The 20,050-nt window shown below is 55.7% G+C and overlaps 2 protein-coding genes across 2 annotated transcripts in view; both read left to right on the forward strand.

Annotated features, from left to right (window-relative positions):
* The first annotated feature begins 45 nt into the window (after positions 1-45).
* IER5 (immediate early response 5) lies at positions 46-10,948 on the forward strand. Its single transcript, XM_071810010.1, has one exon. It carries the CDS (start codon positions 9,523-9,525, stop codon positions 10,264-10,266), a length of 744 nt encoding a protein of 247 aa, XP_071666111.1. The 5' UTR covers positions 46-9,522; the 3' UTR covers positions 10,267-10,948.
* CACNA1E (calcium voltage-gated channel subunit alpha1 E) overlaps positions 48-20,050 on the forward strand; it is a 171,241-nt gene continuing 151,238 nt past the window's right edge. The window contains exon 1 of the mRNA XM_071810004.1: positions 48-97. The gene's annotated coding sequence lies outside the window, so the exon portion shown is untranslated. The remainder of the gene's footprint in view (positions 98-20,050) is intronic.

Below are 20,050 nucleotides of genomic sequence, written 5' to 3' on the forward strand. Positions count from 1 at the left end.
CCTGCGCAAACGCCACCGGCGTTGGGCTGGCGTGACGTCGGTTGCGCCGCCATGGCGGCTGCCGGAGGGAGCAGGCGGCGCCTCGGCGGGACCGCCGGTACTCGGGGGCTGCCAAGGGGGGCGGCGGCGGCGGCGGGTATGACCCTCCAGAAGGGTTGCGCGGCAGGCGCATGGGGTCGTCCCAGCTCTTCTTGAGGGTTTTGCTAGCCCCCGGGAGCCTGCGGCCCACTAGGCCCTGGGCGGCCTCTCAGTGCTCTGGCGCAAAATGTCCGTCTCGCCGCTGTGTCTCCTGCCTGTCGGCCTCTTGCACTGAGTAGCTGTCGGGTCATGGTCCCAGGCAGGGTGTTTGGTGTGAGTGGCCTGGTCAGGCTGCATTCCTGCCCACTGGGGGAGGAAGAAGGGGAGAGCGGCTCCCTTTCGCCCTTCCCGCCCCGCAGTGAACAGGCACCGCTTTCTTCCTCCTCCCACTTCTAAGCGAGAACAGACCTTTGCTTCTTGGCTGTTGTCCACCCCATGGCGAGGATCCTCTGTTCCTTTGCCCTCCTCTCTTAAATCTCTGAGCTCCTTAACAGTCTCAGCTTTGAGTACAGATAGCCCTGAGCTTAGAGAAGCTGGCAGGAGAAGAAGGGTGCCCATCCAGGGGATGTCCCTGTGTTAGGCACCATGGTCAGGTTTGCAGAGGCTCGGTCAGGAGTAATCCCCCAAATCTTTGCTCTCACGACCAAAGTTTTCCTGTGCTTTTGGAACATGGCTGCAGTCCAGCATCCCAGGCAAAGGCAGTGCTGGTTCACTGAGGGAGCAGCCACAAAACCCATTTGCAAAGGTGCCTCCTCAGCATGTGAACTGGATACCTGGCTTTTGCAATCACAGCAGGTTTGTTCACGAGTTCAGGGTGGGAAGGCTGTGGCACATGTAAAACCAGTTTCTGCAGTTTGTGGGGTGAGAGCCGCCTCCTGCTCCGGCCAGCCCCGCGCCTGGGAAACCCCAGCTTGCCAGGTGTGGTGCAACAGGCAACAGCTTTAGGGTTTGTGTTTGCTGTCCCTTCCTTGCTGCACCTTCAATGGCTTGTTTCCCACACCAGTGGGTTTTGGGGAGGGCGATCCCTGTGGTGAGCACAGGGGGTTCCCTACTGGAAAAAATGGTGCCAAGGGGTCACTGGGCCAGTTTGTCCCAGTCCCCCCAAAGACCTTGTACCCCCCAAAATCCTCCTGTGACTTCCACCCATGCTTCATGCTCTTCAGAGCTCCTACCTTCCCCATTGCTGCTGTTCACCACACTGTCTCACAGCCCCTCACCTCCTCTAGCAGCTTTGGGCTTCTTGCTGGGATAGAGAAAGAAGACCAACGTGTTTCCAGGCAGGGGAAGGAGAGCTTGGTTTGGGCTGGAGCTGCTTGGCAGTTCTGGTTTCTTCCTGCCAAGAATGTCACAGCACAGTCCTGGTATTCACCGAGTACCCACACTGGCTCTCCTTTGGGTGCTGCTGCACTCTGCAAGGACAGCATTTCCCGATGCGCTGTGTCTTAACAATTAGTGTATCACAAACAAGCTTGGAGCATGGTACATGACACTATAACATGCCTCTTCAAATGCGTACCCACAGTGGGGACACCCCTCTGAAGCCACTCACCGAATGTCATAGCCTTGTTGCTCGGTGTTTGGAGCCTCCAAGGGATTTGTTTGTAGTAGTTAGGGTGTTTGAAAATGTGGTGTATTCTGAGCAGTGAAGATTATCTGGGTTAGGTTTGTTCGAACACTCATGACAGTTAGACTTGCTCTCGCCAAGCATCCCTTGAAACCTTCACTGCACTGGGAATGAAAAGGGAAAATCTTCCATAGCCTCTTCTGAGTTACTGGCTAGGAATTTCAGAAACCCTATAATAAATTACTTCAACACTTTATTCCCTTAATTGAAAATGTTTCTTTTACACATTTGCAAAAAAGTGTAAAGCTTCACAGAGCTGGTGGGGACTGAAAATAAGGAGGTGCTAGCAAAATGTAGGGAAGTTGCAGACCATCCGGGAATAAAAAAGCCAGCCTTTTCTTTGATGCTGAAAATTCATTTATGCCGTGTAGTAAACAATTTACGTTTTCACGTGAAAGCCACTCCAACTGCACTGCTATGTATATTTCAGAATGGGGGTGTTTTTGCTGTTTCTTGTGGTGAGCTCTGAGTTTTCCATTTGGAAGCAGCAAGGAGTATTTTGGTAGCTTTTCGATGTGCTTGTCTAACCAATTCCTAGGAGAGGAGTGCTCAGTGCATGTCACACAGCTGCAGAACTGGTCAGGAAAGATCTGATTAAACACTTCTGCATGAAAAAGTGCCAGCTCGTCAAAATCCTAATTGTCTGCAGGAAAGAACTGGGCTCACTGCAACTTTTTTTGGGAAAATTTTTGTGGCATGTGTGTACACGCACAGGGGTGTGTGTGTGATCCCATACTAGCCTGGTGCAAAGAATACGCATTTGATGGGGAAGGGATGGCTTTTCCTCTCAGGGGAAAAGCTGGATTGGTTTGAACTTGAATTTGTAGGAGCATAGGGGATTTTTTTTTCCCCACAGACAAGGCTTTACAGTTAAAGGGAGAAGCGATAAAGCAAATGGTTTTCAGATGCTTTGGGGGTTTTTCTTTCTCATTTGCATCTTTAGTGAAAGTTGTAGAAGCTTTTCGATGGTGGTTGTGAGAGAAGAATTAAGGCAGTAACGATTTGATACAAAACACTAGGCTGTAGCTAAATATACAGTGTTGTGGTGGGCAGTGAGGGCTTACCTCAAATCTCAAAGGTTTCCATCAAATCCTACCCACTTGTGGCCCCTCTGTGTTTGTAACTGGGTTTCCTCACCCTCATTTTTGCAAATCTGTGGTGACTTCCCTGTGAAGCACAAAGGGAACAGACGACATGAGGCCTCAACTGTGCGATGGAGTGATCCCCTGACTTTAGTGACACTGAGGTGTTAAAATAAGAAGATGCCAAGAAGTGACTGCTCCTTGCCCAGAAGACTTGGTTGCTCCTGGTCGCACGTGCTGGAGCCAATAGAGCAGGTTTCCTTGGGCTTGCAGTTGTCTGGGAAGGAGTGAAACCTGACAAATTCTTCCTGTGGTCGTGGCTATCCTCCTGTTGCTGTCTCTTGTGTGCTCTCGTTGACTAATGAGAGCTGGTTTCATGCTGTAGCCATACCCTCAGCTGGGTTCGTAACAGTGCAAGCCTTGTGTGCAGCAGAGACAGCAGCCCCAGACTGGGCAACTGGACAAAAATGGTAAAAATGCAATCAAGTATGGAATAAATTAGCAAATGCTAGGTGATAATTCATGGAAGGATGCGGGATGACTATTCAGAATAAGGGTTGTTTTGGAGAAAGTTAATTTTCCTTTTTGTAGTGCATGAGTAATCGTTTATTTAATGAAGATGAAAATGAGAAATGAAATTGGGCAAAGGTGGCATTACTTTCTGCAGGGTGAACCTCTGGGACTGCCTGCCACAAGTTGCCAGGGATACTCAGAGCTTACCTGGACCCCAGAAGAGGTTAAATTATGTGAGTAGTGAGGTGCTGGACTACCAGAGTCCTCTTTACTTTTTTAAGTGGGTGAAATTAGAAGGGGCTTTTCCCCAGCAGCCCTTCCCCACAACCTTCCTCGTTATCCCTGTGTCCATGGACGACCTTTCCAGGGCTCTGGGCTGCACCATGTAGTCAGCCCTGCAAACCAGGTGAAGGATGGCCCGAGGAAGGTGCCTAGAAGAGGGAAGGGGCACAGATCAGAAGGAGTAGGAGCAGTTAACGCCTGCTGACGGGCACAGACGTTTTCTTTTGCAGTTTGCCTTGCTGGTGGGAGGAGGGATTTGGCACAGGGAGGATCTGCTCTACCCTCGCTGTTCTCATCGGTGGTTGCTTCTCTGAGGACTTGGAAGGTTCCCTCCTGGCATGCCTTTGGACTTTTAATAAGTGGTACATGTGGTGTGCTGTGCTGGCAAGTGACAAGACCATGGTCTCCCCTTTCGTTAGCAGGGAGCAGAGCAGGATAACAGCCCTGTGAATCAGGAGCATCATTGTACCACCTCCCCATCTTGCTTAAGCAGGAAGCAGTTGCACAGAGGACGCATTGTGCGCTCTGGGGTGTGCAGAGGGCTGCAGTTGTCATGCCTGCTGGCTAAAAGGAAGGTGACATTGAGATACAGGAGAGAAAAAAAAAAAATTAGGCTGAGAGTCCTTTGGGCAGGTGATCTGCCCTGCAGTTTGCTGAACTGTGATTTCGGCTGGCTCCGTGCGGAGTTCACATGATTAATTTGAGATGTTTAACCCTGTGCTGGGCTGCAGGTGAAGGCTACTGAGGCTGTCTTCTTCTGTAGGAAAGAGTTTGCTGGGGAGCAAGTCACTGGGCTCTGCTGGGCTGCATCCCGGGGCTGTCCTGCTGCTTTTCTCCCTGGACACAAGGCAGCCCGCGTCTTTGAAAATGGCACAGGACCTGTTGTAGGCATATCAGACAGGGAAAAAAAAGTACAGGAAGGTGAACTACAATAGAAGGGTTGTCTGATAGGAAACCTCAGACAAATAAATGCTCTTTTTTTCCCCAGGAAACCCAAACCAGTTCCATAAAACACTGAAAGATATGGGGCCACATTTTTCCAAGGGAAATGGCTGCCTGAAGAAGCTGATAGCTGGGAGTGGGATTTTTTTTTCCCCCTTTTGTGTATGGAGAGACTATTGGAGGAGTAGCAGGATTTCTGCTAGGCAAGGGTTCAGGGCCGTGGGTCTCCAGGACAGAGGAGGGAAATCCCAAGCTGGTGGCTCAGAATAAAAGAAAGGAAATTTAAAATGATTTGTGCAGGGGCAAAAGGGGGAATCCCAGGTCACCGGTGGAAAAGAAAAAAAAAAAGAGACATGTAGGAGAGAGTCCTGCCTGCCTGGGGTATCTGCACTATCATCTCTGCCGACAAGAATGGGGTTTTTAACCCTGGAAAACCCCTGTGCTTTCGAGTAGGTGGCTGTACTGGAGGCTCACACGCTGTTGTGGTTTGCAGGGCGGGTGTTTAGGAGCTCTCAGAAGCTGAGGGAGCTGCTTCCTCTCCTTTGGGTTTAGGTTTGTATTGATCTGTTTGTATTTGTTTCACTTGCAGGTTGTGTTTGTTTTTCATTCAGCAGGGATTAGTGGTTAGTGCTCTCGGCTGTCTTTTGGGATGTTTTCCAGCTCTTCTGACCTTATCTCCAAGCACAGATGAACCAGAGCAGTTGGGAACTCTGGGGAATTGGTTACTGATATCCGATTGCAGCAGGTCCAGACTGCATCCCTGTGAATCATCGATTTTTCTGAAGGGAAAAAAAAAAACAACCCCAAACAAACCGCCTCCTCTTCCTCAGCCCTGCAGGGGTCCCTCACAATTCAGATGCTTGTTATTCCCATCTAGAAATGAACTTGGGCTGCAGATGGATCCATGTTCATGTTTGGAAATGTTCCTCCATGTCCTGTTTAGCTTCCATCAGCAACTCCCCAGGGGATGCACCTGGATCTCTCCAGGGCTTTGGCTGTCCCCAGGCTCCGTTTTTGCTGCGGGCAGCTGGTGGCACAAAGGCTTTTGCCCCAGCCGCACTGGTGGTGAGGGAGGTGTGGCTGTTTTCATAGAATCATAGAATAGTTTGGGTTGGAAGGGAACTTTAAAGGCCATCTAGTCCAACCCTTCATCATTTTTTGTTCGCATCTTCTTCCCGGGCAGGGTCTAACTCATGAATCCCGGTCCGAATTGAAGAGTAGGGGGACAGTGTGCTGCAGTGGTACTGGGACAGCCAAAAAAAGCGATGGACGGCTTCAGCCTGTGCTTGAGTGGACCTTAATTTCACCATCTGTCCTACCCAGAGGGTTTTCCATCTCTTTGCCGCAGCTGGCTTCCCCCTGGGGCCTGGGACGCACATTTGGTGACAGTGAGGGGCTGGCGGGGGGGTGGGGATGGGGACAGGCGCCAGTGTAGAAACAGGATCTTGCTAACCACATCCTCAGCACCGTGGGCTGCGGCTGGGAGGGATGGGAGGACCCCAGATGGGGTTTTGCTGCCATAGGTAGCAAAGATGCAACAGCACGAATCCCCGATTAGCTCTCCGGCGCCGACCTCCTCTGCTTGCCGTCGAAGGCGGATTTCAACGCCTCCAAAAAACCCGGTGGTGTGCGCAGCCCTTTGCAATTATGATTTTGTACCACAAGCTGTTTCCTGCCCCAAGCTGCTTTTATCTCGCATTGTTTTCCTTTCCAGGTGGGGCCGCGGGCTCCCCGCTGCTCGGCCTCCGGGGCTGCCTCCTCTGCCGGCTTGCCGGCCGCGCTGCCGGCTGCAGCTTGCTGGCGGAGAGGCCACCTTTGTCTGCCAGCCCGTCCTCCCTCCTCCTCCTCCTCCTGCCAGAGCTATTTCGGGAAACGGCAGCTGAGCCGGAGGATTGTTAATTGTTCGTCAAACCCCTTCCAACCCGGTTAGATCACATGCAGAGATTAGAGCACCCCGTCACACCCTTTCCTCCGCCTCCCATATCCCCCTGTGACCCCCTAGAGATGGGGGGCAATGTTCTTTCTGTGGGCAGACAGACAGATGGACATGAGGCGTGTGCGAGTGTCTGGGATGCCAGCCCCACTGAGGAGCTGTGTGTATCCCAGAGATGCTGAGCTGTGGGTATCCTGGAGATGCTCTGCTCAGAGGGGATCCCCCGCAGGGTCTTCCACCAGCAGGGATGGGCTCTGGGTGCAGGCAGGAGCCCAGGGCAGGCAGGCAGGCAGACAAAGCCACCCCAGGCGCTGACCTCAGAAGCTGCCATGTGACTATGTGACTTTGCCTCCAACTTACTAAAGCGTGACATCAGCCTGGGAGGGAGAGGCAGGGCTGCCACCAAAATACTGCCTGGCTTAAATGGGCTGCCTGTGTGCTGCTGGATGGGTTCTGCCTGCACTGCTGTCAGTCTCCTCCTGCCTTCATTTTGCACAGGTGCCCCCCACCCCAGGAGAGCAACCCCCTCCCATCTCTTTGCAAAGGGCATGACATGCAGGCAGGGCAGTGTCAGGGCAGGGCTTTGGTGCCCTGGGATTAACACGCGCCCACGGTTGTGCCTGACACCAGGTGCAGTGTTGGTGAGTGAAACTGGTGCTACTGGGCAGTAGCTCTGACGGCGTGCACCTCTGCTGCTTGCTGCTGGCTCCCGAAGTCCCCTCTCTGAGCGCTAACAGGGATGAGAGACTGCTCTGTACCTGTCGCCATCGTCCTTATCCTTGGCCAGTGCAGGGGAGAGGCTGCTGGTCCACCTGCTCCTAAACAGGGTAGGTAGTCAAAACCTGGTGACCAGAGAGAAATGGCGCTGCACACCATGGGGGTGAGGCGGTGAGCGGCAGAACAGGTCGGTCTGCTCGTATCCAGGCATCTTTCCTCAGCAGAGCTCTTGCGCCATGTCTCCTCCACCTGTGTTCCCCTTTTTCAGCTGGTAGGATGACTTTGCACCACTGCTCTTCGTCCAAGTTGGGAGTGTACCCAGCTGAGATTTATCAAACCTGGCTTTATCCTTCTAACCAGGGTCATCCTCTGCTGAGGATGGAGGTGCCTGGATCCTGCAAACCAGTCCCAGAGCAACATGCCTGGTGGCGGACAAGCCGTTTTGTGGGGGCACAACCGAAAGCTGTGCCGTGGAGGGGACACTGGTGATGGGCAGACGTGCCAGCTGCGGGCGAGGAGGCATGACTGCAGTCCCAAACATCCCAGCCCAGACCTGCCCTGGCTGGTTAGACTGACCTGAGGGCTTAGGCCAGGGTGTTACCTGCTCTCCGAGGCACAAGGAGCAGGTTTGGCGGGTCTGGAAACACTTGGTTCCCACCACTGGGTCTCTCGTCCCTCGGGCCTCCCACGCCGGGCGTGGGGGTGACAGCCCTGTGCTCCGCAGCCGGGAGAGGCTCAGCCAGGTGTGGGCAAAGGTAAAGCCGGGACCGGCTGCTTTGGCTGGTGTTTTGGCTATGAGGTTGAGCATGCTCCAGTCTCATTGTTCAAGATGGAGTGTGACAGGTTTGTGCAAGAGGAGGTGGACATTTTGAGATGTCACCCACCAGCTTGACGTGCTGTTGTGTTCAATATCTAGAAAGTGGTATTTGAGGTTTTCCAGCTGCACTCGAGCAGGAGAAAAACATGCGTTTGGTCCGAGTGTGGGGGTTTTGGGAGGAAGGCTCCTGCTGTGTCAACTAGATGTGGCTGAATCTTCACCTGTTTTTTGTTCCTGCTGTGACCAACCACCCCCTTGTTCTTCCAGTGAGCCAGGACATGGTGGCAGATCATGCCAATAAAGCATCGCAGCAGGCCATGGCTCTCCTTTTGGGGGGTCGGCAGATGAATCGCTTGGAAAATAAAAGAGATAGAAGCAAGTTGCTGTGTGTCAGCTGGAATGGAAACCGGTACTCCAGGGCAGGACATTGAACTTCCTTAATTTTGGGCCCTTTCACTTCTTGCCTTTTTGCAGACGGTGGTTGCTCCTGGGTGGGAGAAGGAGGGTCCCTGCCCCAAAACATCCCCCAGCTTGCCCAGTGCAAGTTCTATATGGAGCTTTCTCAGAGGCTTCCCCGGTGCCCGGAGCTGTGTCTGCGGGTGGTGAGTTGTCCCCTGTGGTCCCCAGCCACCAGGATGGCCCTGCCACCAGTTTTCACAGCTCCAGCAGAGCAAGGTTTCAGTTCCCAAACAAAGTCCTCCAGGCTGCCATGGTCCTCATCACCCCTGGAGATGCTGGTGGCCTGTTGTCCTCCCGCATCCACCCTTATAGCCCTTCCCATCCCCTTTGTGGATGTTCCTCATTTACCTTGGGCTTTCTGCAGCCTTCACCACCAGAGCCCTGGAGCGGATCTCAGCCTGGCAGCTGGACAGGGCTGACTTTCTGCTCAACATCACGGCAGATTTTCCTTGAAATACTCGAAGGTACACTTCCCCGTGCAGCCAACACCAACACCAGTTCCTTCTCTAATGCGGCGTGTCAGAGACGGATGCTGGAATTGAGGGAAACGTTTTTAACATGCAGAAAACAAGGGTTACTTTTCATTTGTGGTGGTGGTGTGGTTTTGTTTTTTTTTTTTTTTCCCTCAGAAGTGTTTTAGTTGTTTTGGCCAAAATTCCTGCTGCTGCCTGTTGATCAGATCAGGCAAATGTGGAGTGCGGCGGAGCCGGGGTGTTGCAGAACTGGGGTGCTGCTGCAGCGCTGCCGGCAGGAGGGCCCCACCAGCAGCCGTGCGCTGGCGTTGCCGCTTTAAGAGCCCTCTCCGCGGGGCGAGTGTTCGAACCCGCTCCCCTGCATCGCCATTGGCCGGCGCGGGCGCGCGGGGGCCAGCCGGCGGTTGGAGCGGCCGGCGGGGCGCCCTGATTGGCCGGGGCGGGGGCGGTATAAAAGGTGGCCGGGCGCGTGGGCTCGCCTTAGTCGGCGGCGCGAAGGAGCAGCGCGCGGAGTACCGTTGCGGGCGGAGGCGGCAGGCGCGGCGCGACTTCCACTCGGCCCTTTTCCCCACAGCCCGGCGCCCTCCCCCGCGTCGTCCCTCATGGAGTTCAAGCTGGAGGCGCACCGCATCGTCAGCATCTCGCTGGGCAAGATCTACAGCGCCCGGGGCCAGCGCGGCGGCCTCAAACTGCACAAGAACCTCCTGGTGTCGCTGGTGCTGCGCAGCGCCCGGCAAGTCTACCTGAGCGAGCCGGGCTGCCCGCCCGAGCCTCCCCCCGCCGCCTGCGGGCCCCCCGAGGAGCAGCCGCCGCCCTGCACCACCGCTTGGGCGGCCGGAGAGCCGCCGCCGCCTCCGCAGGACGAGGCGGCCAGGGCCGGTCCGCGGCTGCCCGGTGCGGACTGCGAAGGCCCCCGGCCGCGGCGCTGTTGCTGCGGCTGCAGCTGCTGCTGCTGCGCGGCGGGCGGCGAAGCGACCCGCGGGGACTGCGCCACTGCCACCGCTGTGACCTCGCTGCCACACTGCCCTCGGAAGCGGAGCGCCGGTGAGCGGGGCCAGGCGGGCTCCCCGGTGAAGAAGCCACGACGCGAGGTGGAGGAGCCGCCGTCGCCGGGCGAGCAGGAGGACATGGAGACGGGCAACGTGGCCAGCCTCATCAGCATCTTCGGCTCCAGCTTCTCGGGACTGCTCAGCAAGGAGCCCAAAGGCCGGCGGCGGGCGCCTCTTGAAGGCGACGAGGCGACGACGACACCCGCCGAGGCGGCGGCCGAGCCGGGACAGATTTGCTGCGACGAGCCGGTGCTGCGGACCCTCAACCCCTGGAGCACGGCCATCGTGGCCTTCTGATGCGCGGCCCGCAGAGACTCGTCCCCTCTCCGCCGCGGGGAGGGGGGGCCTGGCGGACAGACGGGCAGCCGGACCCAGAGGTGACACCCCCGCGCTCCTCCCACACCCCCGGCCCGCCGGAGGAGGGCGGGCAGCGCCGCGGGGCTCCGGCGGGTCCCGGTGCCGTGCCGCTGCCCCGCCGCACGGGAAGAGCACCGGCAGCACTTCCTTCCCCGCCCGCCGCCGGCACCGCGGGCCCCATCTGCCGGCACCCGCCCTGGGAGCGCCCCCGGCCCTGCCCTCCCGGAATTCCCCTTCCCGGCAGGGCCGCCGCCCTCCCTGGCGCCCGGGGGGAGGCTCCTCGGCTGGTGCCGGCAGCGGGGGCACTCCCACCGGGTAATATTTTAAGCTTGGAAAGTATTAAGTTTATTAAATAAAGTCTCTATTTTGGAAAGGTTTAGGTCAGAAATATTACATGGTGCTTTTAAAAAGTGTTTATTGAGAGAAACGAAGTTTACAGATGCTCTGACGGAAAGTCCTTGAGCCTGTTCGTTAGGCTTGGTAACTCCCGGTCTTTGTTGTATAAAGGCTTGGGGCTGCCGTAGGGATTTTTGTACAGTGTTCTCCTTCAGTGATGTATCTTGTTTTGTATAAAATGTAATTCTACGTGTACAACACGTATTAAATATTTTCAACTGTATAAGTCTAGTCCCTGTTTGTGCCCCTGCTTGGCTCGGGGTGGGAGGAGGAGGAGGGCCGGGGAGCAGGGCAGGCAGCAGCCAGGGTGTGGTTGCTGCATGTCTGTGGCTGGATCCACCCTGCCTCGCCGGAGGCTTGGGGTGGGTCGGAGTCCGGCTCCTCTGGGAGCTGGGAGGAAGGGGAACTTGTGTCAGGGCAACTGGAGCCCTTCCCAGGAACTGCTGCTTACAGCCTCTTCTCAGGGCTAGAGCTGCCTTGGCGTTTGAGGTCTTGCTCAGACAGTCCCTCCTGTGCAGAGTCACTCTGGGGGAGGAAAGCAATTGCTAAATCCCGGAAGAGCAGCTGCTCAGTCTTGGCCTTGTGGCACAACCAGATGAGGCTTGGCCTCTGCCTTCTTGCTCAAAGCTTTGGGCTGGGGGCTGCCAGTGGATCCTGCCTGGGTGGAGGTTGTGCTCACAGCCAGCTGCTGCTCTGCCAGAGGGATTTCTCAGTGCCTCCTGTTTGCTGTTACTTGCAGAATAGTTACAATGATGACTATCACAGCACCTTTTTTTTTTTTTGTTATCAGTGTAACTGGGTTAAAGTTCCTGCTCTAAGGAGTGAGGAGGAAAGTTTGGCCTCAGCTTCACAGTGACTGTGGAGAGCCCCAAGGCGTTGTAATTAGACTGAATTGTGGGGGAAACTTTTTTTTTCCTCTGCTTCTTGCTGGAAGATTCACTAAAGGCTTCTCTGCTCTTAATTAATGAACTTTTCAACTGTGGTTTGCATCTCTTGTGAGTCAGGGAAGATGTTTGTGTGCTGGGATATCTGGCCAAACCTTGGGGGCCCGGCTAAGGTGGGAGGGCTGGGGAGTGGTGTGTGAGACAAGTGATGACCAATGTGAAGCTTTCTGCTCTTTGCTTTCCATGGTGTGGCTGGAATAGGCCCCACATTGGAAGGCAGTGCTGTCCCTTACTGGGAGCACTGGGCTGGGGGTTACACCTGGTTTCTGTGAGAGACGGCTGGTCTGAGACAGCTTAGAGGGAGCTGTACAAGTTTGTAGCTCCCTGTTCTTCCGTAAAAATGAAAGTCCTACCATCTCAATTTTCTTGATAATTGCACTTAATGGTGACATACAATTTCAGTCTGGTAGACAACATCAAGGAAGTTGCATGTGATGAGACATTTCTTTCCACTTGATGACCTTTGGGAGGTGACAGTCCCTGCTTCACTTGTACAAGTGCTTTCCAGGAGAACCTACAGTCCAACAGTTGGGCTGTCAGATGGGAGGCGAGATCACCTTGGGACCTCTCCAGGAAGAGGAGAGCGGAGGGAGGAGGAAGGTGGCTACAGAGGACTGTCCCCAGCTCTTCTCCTGCTCTCTTGCAGAAGAAGGCCCTACTCTGAAGCCATGAGTTGCTGATGTGGGTCAGAAGCTGGGCTGGGGGATGGAAATTATCTCCTGCTCCTGCACAAGCATGGCTTTCTTCTCAAGGTGAGGGACCACTGCAGTCCTGCTCCAAGTTCACGAACAGCATCTCCGTGGAAGCAGATGGTTTTGCCCAGGGCTTGCTGTCAGCTCCCAAGCACTGAAATGTGATGGAGGCACTCCTGGGGAGTTGAGGGGGAGCAGCTTGCTGTATCTAATGATTTTCTGGGCATCCAACCGCTGGAAGAACGTCTGGTCCAGTGGGTTTGTGTGGCTGTGGTGTCCCTGGTGCACACAAGACCAAACCTCCCTTTGGCACAGATACCCGGCAGCGCTCATATCTATTTTATCTTCCAGAGAGGAGTTGTGCAATGCCTTAATTGCTGTTGGCTTCTGAAAATACAACAAAGACAGCTCAGAGGTGCCAGCGCAGCTCCCTCTGGCTGGCATGACCTTTCCGTGGAGCTGAGGCAGAGCAAGTTCTGTCTTACTGGCTGGTAACCACAGTGCCGTGTTCCCAAAAAACTCAGTCTATCTCCCTCGGCTGCCGGAGCTGTCTCTGCTGCTCGAGCATGGTTCCTGTAGCTGGGTTTTTGTAATGTGTGGGGTTTGCTCCCCGGGATGCGCATGTCCCCAGGGAGTCGCAGGTGGCTGCTGCTGGGTGATCTGGGAAAAATAACTGCGATGAGGGAGCTGCCAGTGAGCTTTGGCTCGATATAGAGGGGTCTGTACTGCTGCTGGGAAACGAGTCTCAAAAAACACCAGTAATCACAGTGCTGATACTTCTGGAATCAACTTCTTTTCATTTTGTTTCTTTCCTTTCCTTATTAAAAAAAAAAAAAAATCTTATAATCACTTTTACCTAAACAGGGTCTGTTTTCCTTAATTAATCTGTTCCATCGTGCTGCTTCAATCCCTGGACTTTTCCTTCTGCTCACAGTGCTACCTTTTGATTGCTGCAGAGGTGAGGGTGACGGGCTGGGACAGCAGAGCAAGGAAGGGGGAATGAGCTCGAGGAGCGGCCGACGACCCAAACCTGCTTCCCAGGCTGATGCTGATGCAGGGGAAAAGTACATAAATAAGCCAGATAAAAATAAAAACTTCCATCACTTGGAAGAGAGGATGACTCCTATGGAAACTACCTCATGGGGTCGAGGAGGATATGACTTCATAGCAAAATGGCAGGATCCTCACCTTCCTATAATAGCAATGAGCTGTCGGAAGTGTTCGCCTGGGCTGCTGCGATCCCCGCAGATCAGATTAGGTCCCCTGAGAGAGGAGAGGTGCTGGGAAAAGCCCTCGGCACAGCCGGAGGGTGGGATAGATGCTGGGAGCGTGGCTGCCCAGGTGATGTTCGGGCAGGATAGTAAACGGCAGGCTTTTACTTTTCCCCTGCTCTAATCAGCCAGGAGTGATCGCTGGTTGTGTATGAGCCGTGGCTCGCATCGGGGATACCTTCTGGAGAGTGGGAATGATTTAAAACTGGCTCTTGCCAATAAGGGAGTGTTAATGGTGTGAATCATCTCAGCCTTTAAAGGGATGGACGGACGTCTGGCCCGGGACAGGCGCCAGGCAGGGGCTGGAGGAAGCCGCAGGGCTGGGAGCCGAGGGGCCGGGGTTCGCAGGAGGCTCCAGATTTCTCTCCGGATGCTCTTGCTCCCTTCTGGCCTGATGCGACCTGGCGTTACCCCCACCCGTCCCTCCTCTACTGGGGCAGGGGAGGAAGGCTCTGCACACTCATCGCTCCAGAATCCTGTGTCAGCGCTCAGGAATCCGGCGAGCTGCGGGGAGGGAGGGAGGCCAGCACTGCAGGGCTGCGCGCCTGCGGGGGCCTCTCCCCGCCTGGGGAGCTGGGGCAGGCACAGGAGCAGCCCTGGGGTGGGGAGAGGATGATTTGCTGAGTGCTAAACCCCAGAGCAAGAGGTTTTGGGGGAGAGGGAGGGGTGCAGAAGTCCTGTGGCGCAGTACTTCTTGCTTAAATCATGGCTCCGAAGGCTGTTGAGAGAGAGGCACGTCTGGATCCTCGCGCTGCTGTGGGGCTTGCATCTGTCTCCAATGTACTGTGCTTGCTGGCGATGCTCTGCCAATACATATTTAGGGTGGGTGGAGGGAGACCTCCCCGAGGGAGCCCCCCCCAAAGGTCCCCAGTGGGCTGAGCAAGGCGAGGGCTGTGTGGGGTGTTTGCAGAGGAGCGGAGACTCGTCCTTGATGCTCCCCCCGGGGCAGGGACAGGCTCAGTGTTTGCCTGGGCAGGGTGCTACCAGCCCGAGGGGGCTGCGCAGTGAGAGAGGGAAGGGGGTGAAGTTTGCTGGCAGGGCTGGGCCCGCTGGCGAGGCTCACAGAAAACCCCAGGGCTTCTTCCAAGGAGCGTCCAAGCGCCTTTGCGAGGCAGAGAGGGGGGTCGGCACTGCGAGGGGGTGGCTGGTGGGGGGAGAAAGCGCTTGGAAGATGCCCTGAGCTGCCTTGGCACAGAGGGATCCCAACAGACGAGAGCTTTTCCAGGCCAGCACAGGTCCTGGAGGCAGGGTCAGCGCCAGGCGAGTGCCGAGATGCGGTAACAAACACAAACAACTCCATTCTCCTGATCTTCTGGTTGTGATTTCTGCTCCCGATGTGCAAACCCTGCAGGGCCCCCCCCTCCCCTCCTTCTCCCCAGCTGGACGAGGGCTGGCCTGGCCGCTGTAATGAAATGCAGAACTGCTTGGGAGAGCAGGCAGGGGGGAAGGCTCTGTTTGAGGTTTTGTGCCTCTGGTTGCCTCTGGCCCTCTCTCCCAGCGGGGTGATTTATTGGTGATGGAGCCTGGGGAGAGGGGGAGGGAAGGGCTTGGAGCGCAGATGAATAGTCAGTTGCCATGTATTTCCCAAGCACTCATGCGAGGTAGAGGGGAAAACAGGAGGAGAGGAAGGTGAATTGCCTGGGCAGGGGCTGTAGAGCATAATTTACTAGAGCTGAGCTCTCCTGAGCTTGTCCTGTTTGCTCTGAGTGCTTTGCACACCAAAGGACTGTCTTTGTGGTGGATGCGCTCTCCCTCCATCCCAATTTCCCCACCAGCTGCATGGCTGGAGGCACTGGCAGGCTGTGACCTGCCTGGCTGCAGATGCATTTGCTGCCTGCAGCTACCCCGGCTCAGCCCAGCCTTTCCTTTAAGCCAGGCTTTAGGTTCTGCTGTGTTGCTGTGGCACCTCCGGCAGCGAGCTCTCCCTCCAGTGCGGGATGCTCCGGTGTGCCACCGCGTTGCAGGGTGACATCCTGCTCAGGAGAAGTAGGCTGGGCTGCCTGTTTTTCACGCTCCCTGCTCTGGTTGGGAACGTGTGGTTTTGTAGGGGGAAGGTCTCCTCCTCCTCTTCACCTCTGCTGACAGCGTCTGACCTCAGCTGTCGTCCCTGGTGGTGCAGGGGATTAATCTGAGCCTCGGGACAGGTTGAGGCATGTCCAAGGCGGAGGAGAGCTTCATGCGTACAGACACAGAGGAAGGAACAAAAACAGTTCCCAGGGAAATATTTTCCTGCTGCTTTTCCTGGCAGCGGGCAGAGCGGGAGGAAAAGACCTCACTATAAATTGCTTGCAGGAGAGGCATCAGCCAAGGCGTTGCCTCTGACACCCACTGCCCGCCAAGCTCCGGGGTGCATGGAGCCAGCTCAGAGCATTTAGAAAGCAAAGGGAACCTCCCCACCCCAGAGCAGCAAGGCAAGGTCTGCCGCTGGACTCTGCCCTTTGCCTGCTCCGGCCTCAGCTGCCCTCCTCCTCCTCCTGCTGCTGTTTGCTTTGGCAAACCCTGGGCTTTGCCTGTGGCCCCGGGTCAAGCAAAGCGGGGAAAGGAGAAGAGGGAGGGAAATGGAGAAGTCAATGGGTGGATGAGACACGCTGGCCCTGCTGAGAAGGGCAGGAAGGACGTGGCTGGCTCGGAAATCTGGGAAAGGCAGGAAAGGGGAGCGAAGGCAGGAAGGAGGAGGGAGCATGTCCGGAGTGGGATGCAGAGGTGGGAGCCCCAATACCAAACCAGGTTTGGTTTGTGGGAGTCCCAAGGGTACCCTGTTCTCTCCCCTGAGTAAACAGAGGGATGCGGGCACCATGGCACAGGCAGCAGTGACATCCCCCACACACCCCTCATGGATTAGGGGATCCCAACCAGAGCACCACTAGAAAAGAGGGGGATGAAGCGGCTATTTCACCAGCAGGAGGCAAAGAAATCTCTGCTGGCCACGTCCCCCTCAGCTCCCCAGGTTTATTCCTGCAAACCTGCTCACCGAGCAGCTCAGGTGGGTTCACCATCCCAGCTCCCTCCATCCTGTGGTGTGCTGGGGGTGATGAGACCATGGGGCGATGGAAGTGCCGAGCCAGGAGCTGGCCTGGGAGGCAGGTTTGCCCCTGTGGCGCGGTGCTGAGAGCACCGAGCATCCCTGCCTTGCACGGCCGGGCAGAGGGGAGCCATGGCAGCAGCACAGTGTTATGTCTCCATGGCAATGCGGCTGGTAATATTCAAGTCAAGAGGGGTTTATGTATTGTTTTCACCTAGTACCAGCCCAGGGCAGCACTTTACAGGAGCCAGAGCGCAACATCAACAAGCAGCAATAGTCCTGTGGGGATGGGGGGACATGCGAGGGGCAATGGGTCACCCTCACCTCTCTGGAACAAGTGCAAAACCACGGGACCCCAATCTCACCCCTGCCCCAGGCCTGAACATGTGGGCAGCCCCCAGGGCAAGGGTGCAGGCTGGACAGGGGGTGGCCAAACTCATGTTTGCAGCCCCGCTTGCTTAGGGGAGAATATTTGAGCCTGTGGTCCCTTGGCACAGTGGGAGGCTGGGAGAAGCAACATATGGAGGAAGGCACAGCTCCCGTGGGAAGGCAGGACAGATGGAAAGACGGACAGGGGAAACAACTGGGTCTTTTTTCTTTTTTTTTTTTTTCTCTCCCCACCTTATCCTTACTGAGGTTCCCCAGGGAGAATTGATGCATTTTGTGCTAAAAAGCCAATTTGTGCGCAGATGGCTGGGGCTGCACACACCTCCTGCTCGACCTTGTCCCAGGCAGTGCCCTGCGTGTGCTGGGCTCGCCGAAATTCCCTCCCTGGAAAGGGCAATGGAGAGAGTGTTTGCCGTCAGCTCAGGAGAGTGTGACGTGATGTCCCTGGTCGGTGGCCAGGCGGGGAGGGACCGGCCGCCCTGGGTTAGAGTGGTGGCACGGGGCTGATTGGTGCTGGGAGAGCACCAGGAGACATTTTACAGGGGGTGTGTGTGGGGGTTCATATCTAAGCAGGAGGGAGGGCTGTTAAAAATAAACAAGTTGACAAGTGGCAGGAGGAAGGAGCCACCTCTTGTGTCCCCATGTCCCTCCCTGGGGACGGGAGGTGCCGCCCGATGAGCCCAGCACTGAGCCAGGCTCTGATCCCAGCCCTGCTGTGGTGGCGTGGTTGGTTCTGTCCCAGGTCACCTCAGCTCCTTGCACCCCTGGTCACAGCCTGCTCCTTCCCTCCCAGCTCACAGTGGAAGCCCTGGTGACCCCGGCTGTGCATGTACACCAGAAAAATGTCACCTTCACAGGCTGGCAAAAGAAAAAAGGAGAAAAACTATCACTATTTTCAAGGTGCCTTCTGGCTTTTCCTGGCACAGACGGGTGCTTGGAGAGCACTGGTGATGCTGTTCTCTGCCCGTGGCAGTGTGACCCTCCCAACCTAAGGAGCTGCCCTACCCCAAACCCTGCTGCTTTGGGGATGTGGTTGATCCTCAGGCACCTGTTCCTGGGAGGTCTCCAGCTAAGGTGGTTCTACCCAAAACCAGCAGCATCAATGCAGCTGCTCAGATCACGAGGTTTTGTGCCTGTAAGAGCTGATGAGAACACATGCTCAGGGCTGGCCAGGTGAGGTACAACATGCTGCTATCGTTTACCAGGGCTGGTGGCCTCCAACTTGTCCCCACAAGTTCCTACACCATGATTCATGTCTCCTCCTAAAGACCAGCATGAGTGTGCATGGAAATCAGAGTGAATTCCTTTGGTTGTGCCAGGAGCGGGAGATTCATCTTCCTCTCTCCTCCTCCTGCTCCTCTGCCCTGCGAGTTCCCACGGTGGCAGCCCAACAGGCGCTTATCTCCGGCGATGGGTGTGTGGGAACAAGGGCACTGCCCCGTCCGTCATCAGATGTGCTTCAAAGCTCTTGATCTGGTGGGAGGAATTGTGGGTGACAGCCTGGTGCCTCCTGAAATGTGGTGGCCAGCTCGTTTTGTAAGTGGATTTGTTAATGCTGAAGGGTATGTCTGTGCTTTGGGGACAGACTTGGTCCCCTAGGAAAGTTGGGTTCAGCCCTCCCATGGCCAGCACGGGATGCAGCTCACCCAGGAAAGAGAGGTTTCAGGAAGAAACAAAAAAAAAGATTACTATTTCCAGTGTTGTCACAAACACACAGATATCATCAGAGCCTTTGGGTGTCATCCTTGGTGACTGTTCCTCTGCTGCCTGCCAAGCCCTCGCTGAGAAGATGTGGGGAAAAGACACCACCTAACTGGAAGCAGGCTGTAAATAAGCTTCGCTTGTTCGCTTTCCTTGTACAGCAAAGCCCTCTCGTGGAGGCCGGCAGCAGCTTGCCAGGGAAAGCTGGCTGCTGTGACATGCTGCTTCTTCTCAGGGACACCCAGTCCAGTCCTCTCCTGGGGACACCGTCCCATGGGGTGCCATGGGCAGTTATCACCCTGAGAGCACAAGGGACAAGACTCAAATGTCCTGTTGCACCCCTGAACTGCCTGTCAGCATTATACGTCTGTGTTTCAGCTTGTGGGGAGTCTCAATTTTTTCCAGGGAGATGCTGAACCTGCTCTCTTGGCTCTCTTAAGAGATGCTCAGCACCTGGTGGGCTGACCCGGTCCATCATTGTGTGCCTTAGAAAATGGGAATTGTTGTGACTTTGGCTTTTAAGGACACCCCAAGACCCACTCCCCAGTCTGTAGCATCTGTCACTGGGGTCTGTGGCACCGGGTGGGACAATGTGAGCTTGCTCTGGGGCTGGTGCTACCTGGTTCTGCTCCAGATCCCCTGTGCATTGCTGTGTCCTTGGCACAGGTAAGTCCCTGGGGCTGACAGTGGATGGTGTCAACCTTCGTTCCTTACGGAGGTGTGAGGCTCTGTGAGAGAGCTGCCACAGCAGCGGGTGGCTCTGCATTACCCTGCCTGCCTTGGCAGAGCCCCTGTCCTGTCCCCTAAACCATCACTATCCCAAGGTGACACCCGAGCCTTATTTACTGCAGCGTATCTTGGTTCACCTGGGAGCATCACGGTTAACAGTGCCATGTGTCCCCTGGGCTGCCCATGCCAGGGGTGAGCGATGTCCCGTTGCTCAGGAACTCTGCTCCTGCACTCAGCCTGGGTCACCCGCCTGCAGGGAAACTACCTCCCTCAATTCATCCTGGAGACATCCCAGACCAGGCTGCATGGGGTCTGAGCAACCTGATCTGGGTGAAGATGTCCCTGCCCGTGGCAATGGGTTGTACTAGATAAACTTTAAAGGTCCCTTCCAACCCAAATCATCCTGTGATTCTATACAGCCTTCTTGTCTCTTTAAGTCCTTTAGAGATGAACCATTGCTTCACCTGCAGAGCTGGCTAGATGATGGCAATAGTCCTAAATGTCCTCACCTGGGTTTTCCACCCACACCCTATATTTAAGCTCAACCCATGGCTCTCAGTTCCCAGCTGGAGTGCCTGTGGG

This window comes from Patagioenas fasciata, chromosome 6 (genome assembly GCF_037038585.1).
Source record: "Patagioenas fasciata isolate bPatFas1 chromosome 6, bPatFas1.hap1, whole genome shotgun sequence".
NCBI classification, from domain to species: Eukaryota; Metazoa; Chordata; class Aves; order Columbiformes; family Columbidae; genus Patagioenas; species Patagioenas fasciata.

Coding starts and splice junctions, on each gene's coding strand:
- IER5 (XM_071810010.1), top strand. CDS start 9,523: ATGGAGTTCAAGCTGGAGGCGCACCGCATCGTCAGCATCTCGCTGGGC.